This window comes from Cimex lectularius, unplaced genomic scaffold (assembly GCF_000648675.2).
Source record: "Cimex lectularius strain Harlan isolate CLEC.00 unplaced genomic scaffold, Clec_2.1 scaffold121, whole genome shotgun sequence".
NCBI classification, from domain to species: domain Eukaryota; kingdom Metazoa; phylum Arthropoda; class Insecta; order Hemiptera; family Cimicidae; genus Cimex; species Cimex lectularius.
In genome coordinates, this window is record NW_019392904.1 from 108543 (window position 1) to 118705 (window position 10163).

At 34.0% G+C, this 10163-nt stretch overlaps 1 protein-coding gene across 1 annotated transcript; it reads left to right on the plus strand.

Moving 5' to 3' along the window:
* Positions 1–342: 342 nt before the first annotated feature.
* LOC106661221 lies at positions 343–9697 on the plus strand. Its single transcript, XM_014384480.2, has 4 exons — positions 343–598; positions 928–1118; positions 1195–1334; positions 9445–9697. The coding sequence occupies exons 1-4, from the start codon at positions 487–489 to the stop codon at positions 9485–9487; spliced, it is 486 nt and encodes a 161-aa protein (XP_014239966.1). The 5' UTR covers positions 343–486; the 3' UTR covers positions 9488–9697.
* Positions 9698–10163: the final 466 nt, after the last annotated feature.

The following is a 10163-nucleotide window of genomic DNA, read 5'->3' on the forward strand; positions in this document are numbered from 1 at the left end:
AATGTCATGACGCATTTTATCTATGTATTATATTTTTACATGATGTTACATTATCAGTGCATCGTTGTTTTATGTAATGTTATGATTATTTTATCTGCCCAACTTTCGTGCCTGTTTTCGGGTGTAGTATAAAGAAAAGGAAAGTCGTCCCTTCGTGTTTGCATCTTCGCCCCGGAGCCAGTGCAGAATTAGCAGGTCGAAATCTCCTGGAAGCCAGCCGGGGGAAGAAGTAACAGGTTCTCGGGGTAATATCAGGGTCGAGATAAAAATTATACCCTTTGGGAGGGGGCGCCCCGGGTGGGGGAAGAAGTGGGGACGGGAGGGAGAGGTGCCCATTGGAGGATCCAGAGTCGAGTCGGCGTAGCACAGTAGCTCCTAAACGGGGTAGCCGAGTGGACCTCACAGCCAGATTAGCTCTGAAGCCCGTGCAGTGAACACGCGAGAGAGAGATCGAGTGAGCAAAGTGTGATTGTGAAATCTTTAGTGATGGCCGTACCATTCAACGTGCCTGAGGAGGAAGCAGAAGAACGCAGGGTCATTCGGATACCCATCTGCGAGTTTATACGTCAATTTATACAACCAGAAATTTCCAATTTACGTAAGTTGAAAAAAAATTATATATTATTATGAACGGGTTCGAGATAAAACATGAGTGTTCGGTTCCAACGGTGTCCCTGAATTTAAATGTCCTTCGTGAAAAGGATTGAAAAGTTTTACAAGGTGTTTCCATCATCTAATAATCATGATATACGACAGTGTTTTTCTTCTCAGTCGCGTTTCATCAAAAACGATTTTTACCGGGTTGTTATTGAAGTTTTTTAATCGAGTTTTTAAGATTTGAAAACAGTGTTTTTTGGTTCGAAAAATTTGGACCTTCAACGCGTAAAGATTTCTAGTCGGGGTCTCTTCAAGGGATTTTTGTTGCAGAACCCGAGAACCCGAGGCCTGAAGGGCCGGTAATCCTCGTCCTCCCCGAAGCGGTCTTGAGGGCACGAAAAGCCCCCGCAGCACCCAGGAGGCGACGAAGGAGACAGGAGAAACACCCCCAGGAAATGCCTCAGCAGCACACGCTCAGTCTCGGCATAGAGCTGAGGCATGTCGAGGAGCACACCTATCAGGTAAACAGGCGACCCGGAGATTCGCGACGACCCTGGCACCCGGTCGGAGATCCTAATTGTCAAATCTATGTTACAGTCCGTCGGACAGACGAAGAAAAGGCGCAGGGAATCGAAGACGTCCAGCTTCTTCTCCCTTCTCCTACCGACGCCGCTCCCTGGTTCTATATGGACCACTGTCATCATTCTCGTCGGATGGAGGATACTCACAAGGCAAAGGTGAAGAACTCGCCCACTGACAGAAAAACACAAAGAGGACATTCACATAAACGCAAACCTATATTTTAAAAAAATGGGAGACAAGTTTTTAAGTAGTTGTCATTTTATTAGGTATTTTTTAAAATATTTTTTATCTACTTATTACTACTGATTTAATTTTTCTTCAAAATAGTTATATTATGAACATAAAAGGGAATAAAACTTATATATCGCAGATTTAGAAATTTACTTTTTTTGTGTAATACACGCGCCTAGATTGTTACCGCCACCACTCAAAGACATCCTCGGGATTACTACATAGGGGCAATTTTCAATTTTCCGGATTTCCAAAATGCCCGATTTTTCCAACGTTTCGCGAATCCGAAGACGTCGAAGAATCGAGCGAGGGTTCAATAACATAGCTCAAGGACCTTTCAGAATTAATAAAAGGGTTTCAACCGAGGATTCGATTCCGTTTCAGCGCTTAACTTTTCACATATAAGTGGACAAAATAAAACAGCATACATGCTCATCGACTTTTAAAATTGTTATCAATCACTGCGTGAATCTGATTTGTGCCCCTGTAAGTTTTTCGAATACTTCCCCTTTGTAAAAAATTTTGAGTTGCGGCGGTAAGGCTAGGGCGAAAGCGAAATTAAAGAAGTAACGTTCCAAAGATCGCTTAATCATATTTTTTTTTATTCTTTCGCGTTGATCTCAGCCCAACGGCCACGTTGTCCCCCGGGTTAAATTTAAGTGTACAGAGTTTTGTTCCATAAATGTATATTTTTTATAAGTTATTGTCTTAAAAGCGGCTTCCCCGTCAACGGAAGCCCTGATACGGTTTTCAAATGATCTCTGATAAACATGGTAGAGAGCAGTGATGACTAGATGCATACCTATCTACCAGAAGTGTAAATATAATGAAAAAATCTCCGTCTTTTATTTTTAATTGAAAATTTATTAAAGGGAAAAACTATTTGGAACAAGCAGTCAATTTACTTAAAAAATATATATAAAAACTCATAAGTTTAAAAAGAAATATATATGTTATAAATTGTAAATATGTTTTTATGTGTTAGTCATACTTAGCATTTTTTTAATGTCATTATCTGTAAATTGTGTGTGTTATTTTTTTTTTATTTCCCCGAGGGGAAAGGTGTGCTTGTAAATAAGAGCTTTATACAATTTTTTGGATTGGTTTCATGAAAGCAATCTGTGGCTCGCGCTGGCCGATAATCTTTTTTGATTTTTTTTTTTTGATAAATTCGAGCGCGAACCGCGCGCATCAAAGCATTCTGTGATGCTTGACCGATGATCTCAGGGGCGGCGTCCACCCCCGGGCGCCCCTCCATTTTAATATAGATTTGTATATTGTGTATAAAGGATTGTTTTCCTTTTTTATATTATTTTTGTTCGGTATATTGTAATCCTAGTCATTGTAAGTCGTAGACTAGGGGACTTTGTAAATTATTTTACTGGCTACAATTTGCCAACCACGTGACCAGTTTTCAAAAACGTCCTCATGCCAAAAAAATTGTGACGTGGTCTTTTTTTACTATAGTGTAGAATACAGGTGCATATGAAACGTTGAAATTTTGACTTTTTACCATCAGTCGTGCCAAAAATAATGTTTTTTTCTTTCGAGTCTGTGACTACGATTTTTAATCCAATCAAAATTAATTCAGTCAGTTTATATATTTATAATCTATCTTCTTACAGTATTTTATCACGCCGAGAATAACTAGACTGTACAATCAATTTTGTTCTTAATTTCAAGGCCGTTTAGTTTTCCCCATTCAAGTAATTATTAATCTTAACTTGATATTTGCTACTGGGTATTACGGGTTTATTACCCGGTTTATTATTGTTATCTGAAAAGTATTATTTTGTAATTTTACTCTTGTTAGTTTATAAATCACGTTGATTCCAAGCCACTTCAAGTTTGCGTAATATTACATACATTTTTCTAACTGTATAAATGTCAATCCTTGGCTGATTTATTTTGTTTCTTTATTATTTTTTTAAATTAAATTAATCAATCATTGATGAATTTTTAATAAAAATTCCTAAAGAGTGCCTTTTAATGTTCACATTAAAAAAAAGTGAAAATTATTTATTATGACATTTCATATGCACCGAAGCAGAGTATAACTGGACAGGTTTCAAACATTCTAAATGAGTTGAATAAATATAAATTTAAACAAAACAAAATGGCCTAAACGAAAAAAAGAATGTGATTTTTTAAACAAAATTCGGCTCAGGAAAGAAAAAAATTGTCAGAGTTGGCTTATTAAAGATAAAATGAAAATTCAAAATTATTTTTCAAAAATAAAAATTGTATTTTGATATATTTAAGAAACCGAATTACGAATGTGTAACTTTTTGTACTCTGAAAGACTTTTACCTATTGTGTTTTTGTTTTATTAAGTTTAGTTGCCCTCCCTTGAGTTTAGTTTTTGAATTGTGTTGCCCTTAGATTTATTTGTAGGAGTCTGATCTATTGATTGCTGACCCTTGACGCTCACTACCCAATTGTCTTTCACCTGTACATTTCTCCCAATTTGTATCTTAGTGGAGTTTTTATTGCCCTTTAATTGTGTAAAGAGGAGGAGGAGGAAGGTTTTATTTTGCAAGTTACGCATTTAAAATATATGATTGTTTGGACATTTTTTATTGTAAAGATTTTATATGATTACTGGATAAAAATTTATTAATAAAAACGCCGAATGTTTTTCAAAAATTTTGAAAAAAATGGAATTTTTTGTGATTGGTTTACCTCAAAATACGAAGATAATACTACGAAACCCACGTCAAGGCAAAAATTGTTTTTGAACGTATTTAGGTGAAAGGCATTTGGGAAAGGGCAAAGCTCAGTTTTTATTAAAACGAAAAACTGTAAAAATTGAATAAAAATAAAATTTTCACAGTTTTAAAACATTTCGAACAAATTTTTGCCTTACGTCCGGTTTTCCCATCCCACCAAAACTCCCAGCACCCTGTAAAAAAAATTAACAAATATCTCAAAAGGTAAATCAGCTTTAAGCCTGCTTTATTGCTTTCGAAATTATTTTTCTTTCCAATGTCGACACTATTTTATTTTTATGTTTCACAATTCTAGCAGTTTCCTTCTTGTATTTTTAGCTTACCTTTATTATTTTTTTTTATCGGAATGCTTTCTAAAAGTTATATATATATTTTTTTTAGAAATCCACTTATCTTTTCTTTCTTATCTTGTTTTGAAAATACTATTTACTTACCTCTTTCAAACGTAGTTCTTTTTATTTGGTTTTATACCTTTGTATGATTTAAAGCAGTAGACATTTAAAAAGTTGAAAAAAATCATTGGACGTTTCTATTAACCTTCACTTTCGAAAGACGGAAAAAGTTTTATTTTAATACTAAATGAAAGTGAGTCGGAAAAGATAAATTTAAAAAATCCAGTTTGTTATTTAAACAAATGTGATTTACCTTTGCATAGATACCTTAGTTGACTGTAAGATGCTAATAATTTATAAGAATTTAAATAATTTTATTTAAAAAAATTGTATCAACTGTATTTTTGTATAAAACGAATGTAATTTTAAAGGATTTAAAACCAATAGAAAAAAACCGTAATATTCACTGACACGCTTACAGGCGTAGCCAGGAAGGCAAGAGGAGCACACGTGCGAAATTAAGACACGCAAACTCACTAATCGACAATTGAAAACTAATCCTTTTCGATCATAACTCAAAACTCGAAGGGAAATGTGCTAAAATGGTTTTTAATACCTTGCCCAACTGGCATTTAATAAAAAACTCCCAAGTACTGATTTCCCTTGAATCTGAGAATCAAAAAAGATAAATTACAACAATACAAAAAATATTTGTAACTTATATAAAAAGCGATTAATGACGTACCACCTAGGAGTGGAAAGTCACGCGTAAAGCTTACTTGAACGCGCAGGTGCGCGTGCACGAGCATGCATTTACAAGTCAGCCGTCAAAGGCTTAAAATAGCGGCAACCTCAGAAACAATGATAAATCTGTTATAAATTATGTGCAAATCGATTAAAAAATTTAAACTTTTGTACTAGATAATATTTTTCAAGATGCAAATCTATGACTGACTAATTCTGACTGCAAGTAAGTATAGAAGCCAAGGGGACCAGTGCGATAAAAGCAAGTAATTTCTCTTTTCACTAATGACATTAAAATTGCATTATTATAAATTAATACATTACCGGGGAACGCGGTGGCCGAGTGTGTCCGATTAGTTTTAGCGCAGCGTTAGCAGTTCCGGGATAGACTACGGGGCATTAGCAATTAAAATTTTTCACGGCTGATTTGGCTAAAGTGTCGTAATTTGGCCTGACATTTCGTCCACGAATCTCAATACTAGTTGGAATTAGGTTATTTTATATATTTATGAATATTTCTGTTTGGCTTAAACTATGCTCCCTAGGAGATGATCGAAGAACAATAAACAGGAAGAAATATATAGAATACATATGCTTATTTTAAGAAAGGAATACATTAAAAAAAGGAAAATTTCTTAAAAAAATATTAATTAAGGGGAAAAGAAGAGAGAGAGAGAGAGAGAGAGAGAGAGAGAGAGAGAGAGAGAGAGAGATATGAGAAAGAATACAGTATATGAGAGAGAAGAAAAAAAGAAAAAAAGGGAGAAAAATATAGAAGAGAGAAATAGAGTTTGTGAGTAAGAAAAATGAGCGGGGGAGATTGTGAAGAGAGAGCGAGAGAGAGAGAGAGAGTGAGAGAGAGAGAGAGAGAGAAAGTGAGTGAGAGAGAAAGAGATAGAGAAAGAGACAGAGAGAGAGTGATTTGAGAATCAATTCAGTCTGTGAGTAAGAAGAAAAAAAGGGAAGAAAAAGCGAGAAATAGAGTTTGTGAGTGAGAAAAAATGAGTGGTAGAGACGGGGAGATAGTAAAGAGAGTGAGAGGGTGATCTAAGAAACAATACAGTCTATAAGTAAGAAGAAATAAAGAAAAGAAAAAGCGAGAAAAATATTGAAGAGAGATATAGAGTTTGTGAGTGAGAAAAACCGAGTNGAGAGAGAGAGAGAGAGAGAGAGAGAGAGAGAGAGAGAGAGAGAGAGTAAGAGAGAGGAAGAAATAGAGGGTGAGAATGAAAGATTAGTGATCGAGTGAAAAAGAAAAGAAAAGAAAAGACGAGAAAAATATTGAAGAGAGAAATAGAGTTTGTTAGTGAGAAAAACTAGTGGGAGAGATAGTGGCGAGAGAGAGAGAGAGTGAGAGAGAGAGAGAGTAAGAGAGAGGAAGAAATAGAGGGTGAGAATGAAAGATTAGTGATCGAGTGATAATTGGAAGGAGAAAAAGTGGGCGTTAAGGGAGAAGAAGAGTTAGGTGGAGAGTCTGACAAGCAAATGCGAGAAAAAATATTGAAAGAAATGGTGACAGAGAAGGAGATATCACCCAGAAGAGAGAGGTTAAGATGCCAAAACAGGCGAACAAAAAGAAAGAATACGTAAAAGTGAGGTTGATCGCTTTAAAAAGGAAAAAATGGTATTCATTGATAAAGCAAAAGAATTTGGCAGAAACATCGAATAGAATGATATTATTATATCTGACTGTACAATGTCTGATTAGTACATGAACTTTTTTTATAATGTAGTAAAATATGTTGCTTTAAAAATTATAAAAATATCTACATAATACACAGAAAGATAGAAGATATAAGATATTAATCTATGTAAGATAGAACATATAGATTTAATAGATGGAATAATTTGGAGCATATGTTATGTTTTGCATTGTGCTTGTACTTTTTCATCAATATGTTGTTGCACGATTTCACAATGTATCGTTGATTATAATTATTTAGTAATATTTCCAGATGAAAACTCGAATATTTGAATGCACCGAAATATTGAAAAATATCAGTCTGGTGATAAAAAAAGATGTGAGTAAGATTTAATGATCCACCAAAAGTTATCGTGTCCCTTGGGTTTTTTTGGCGGGTTGAACGGACGGCGGGAATACTGGGTCGGGTTCGACTTGTGGCGCTATCGCTTCGATGGCCTCTAGAAACTCGAAGGACCGTTTCGACACCTTTTTCCCTCTCTTCACCAATCCCAGGACTGATTCATCCTTTTACCAGACGTCAGTAAGCTTGTATTAGGTTCCAGTTTGTAATCCGTGATTGCTGGCTAAACTGGTGGAGTGTCCACATCCTTTATCAACTGTTCGAAAGGAAAGGACTTTTTTTTATACATTATCGACCTCAATCCTATTTGTAATACATCGTCTGCTTCACGTTAGAATTTGTTGCTTCAATAGTGAAAAGATAATTCATATAAAGATGTTAAGTTTATGGAGAAAACTTTGGTTAAAAGCTCGAATTAGTTATTCAAATATTTTTCTTCTCTCAATGGTCTTTTGTTTTTCACTTTAGCCTAAGTGCCCTTGTATGTAAATATATGATGAAATAGGCTTTAAAATTTCTTTAGCAAAAGTTCAACCAGCATAGCTATGTGACAAATTCGATATCCTTGCATTTCAAGAACCATGAAACGAGTAAAACGTGAACCATTTCGTCGATGAAAAAACAAAACAATAATAATAAAAACAATAAACTGATCTAAGCTTAAAGCGGTCGGTGTTAAAATACAAATCGTAATATCAGGCTGAAATTTCCGCTTTGAAATTATTATACAAAAAGACCATTTTTTTATCAGATGTCAGCCAAACGCGCACCTAAGCCACAATAGAAAGATTCTTTCTTAAATTAATGCCTCGCGTGAAAAAGGAAAAACTTATTCCGTTCGAATTTCATATTTGTAATATGAACTGAACATTAGATATTGCTCATTTTTGTCAGTTTATCTTTTTAAACCCCTTTAAACATCCTGCATTTTAAAATGCCTTTTGTAAAAATTGTATTTCACCTCTTATTTAGGAGAATGACATGACGATAATAACCACTGGAGAAGTTTTTCATTAATATGCTAAGATTTGCAAGGTGCTGTAAATAAATATAATCAAATATTGTTAACTGTATGTGAATTGACACACAAATAACACATGTGAGCACGGACACACCCAAATTTAATAGATGAGAGATAGAGGGGTGTTAAACTGTTTGTTGGTCCTCTATCTCTCACTCTCTCTCTCTCTCTCTCTCTCTCGCTCGTTCGCTCGCTCACTCTCTCACACTTTGTCTTTTTCGTACTTTCGTTATTTTTTTCATTCTTTTTCTCTCTCTTAACTCTCTATTATCGTCTTGTAATCATTATACTTTTTATTTCAATTTAAATTAATTAATTAAACATTTTGACTAAATAATTTGAAATTAACGAGCAGTGCTTAATCAACTTCTAGATGCGTGAAGGAAGCACCACACACTTAAAAAATATTTTCTATTGACTTGTGTTCATGATTTAATCAATATGACTCGGCACTCTCACCATCTAAGCGAAATCGCGAAAGCAATAATTAAAAAAAAAATTATACTAACCTATAATTAGACATGACCGGATGCAACAAATCGCGTGCCTAAACCTAAATAATATATCAAATTATACAAAATTAGGCACTTCGTATGGTATTATATGTATAAGTATGTATTAAATAATTATATATAATTACGATTTGAAGGGGTACAATTTTATTTTTATTATTTAACAGGCAATAAGACCTTTGAAGTCATCTTAGATCTAAGTATCTTTCAACTTTTTAATCAGTCTACCCTTATGTGCTCTGTGGTAGCATCAGTACCAACATTCATTCCCATATCGTTCTGACAATCTAATCTATATCTTACAACAGTATTTTAATTGGTTAATTTTTTTAAACTGTATTGATGACTGCTGATTACTTTTTCATAGTCATTTGAATAATATTTATTTAAATTGTTACTATAGATATTTTTCTCGCTCTCTCTCCATCCCTCCCTCTCTCACTCCACATACACAGACACGCACGCGGGTACACACATTCACAGGAAAACACGTACTAATATGAACTAATTATATTATCTTTATCTTGTAAATTAATAACAAACTTAACTATTGACAAAATTATAACATTATTAACGACTGAATTTTCTATAAAAGTTCCTATAATCACATTATCATTTTTTTTATTTATTCATGTATGCTTTTCTTTTCAGAAAGAGAAAGTTGAGCTGCAGGATGGAACACGGCCACGATTGAATTTTATTCAGCCTTATACTAGTCGAATTCGGATTTTTCTTGGATATTTCTTACCTTGCGGTTACGGTGTTTTGTTTTTGTTACCTTTGCATATAAGCATGCGGATAAAAGAGGGATATTTGCCATCACGATGACAGGATCTGCCCTCTGATCATATCGATTATGTTAAATTTGTACGTTTTTTTAATGGAAATATATTGTTTTATCAAATTCTATTGTTTTTATTATGTTGACCTTTAATCGCTCCAAAGGACTTTGTTTCTGACTATTTTATTTTTCATGGAATCAAACCAAAGATGATTTTGGTTTATAAATTTAGTATAAAAACTAAAGTTTTAGAAATGTGTGGTGATTAGTGATCATTAGTCGATGATTATTCGGAAATCGTGAGATGCGGTCTGGTGTGATGTAGGTTTCAGAAAAACATTTTCTTTATCGTGTCAACGTTTCGATCTTTATTGAGATCATCTTCAGGGTCTGGGATTTACAAACATGTTTAAATTTAACAAATACATATAGGTTGTGGAAAAAAGTGCATTTATACAATGCAAAAAAATATTTTTTAAAAATTACATTCAAGAATGTCACACTTACGCACTTTGAGTGAGTAGAAATACTTTGATTGAATATAATTTAAAAAAAATATTTTTTTGCATTGTATAAATTTACTTTTTTC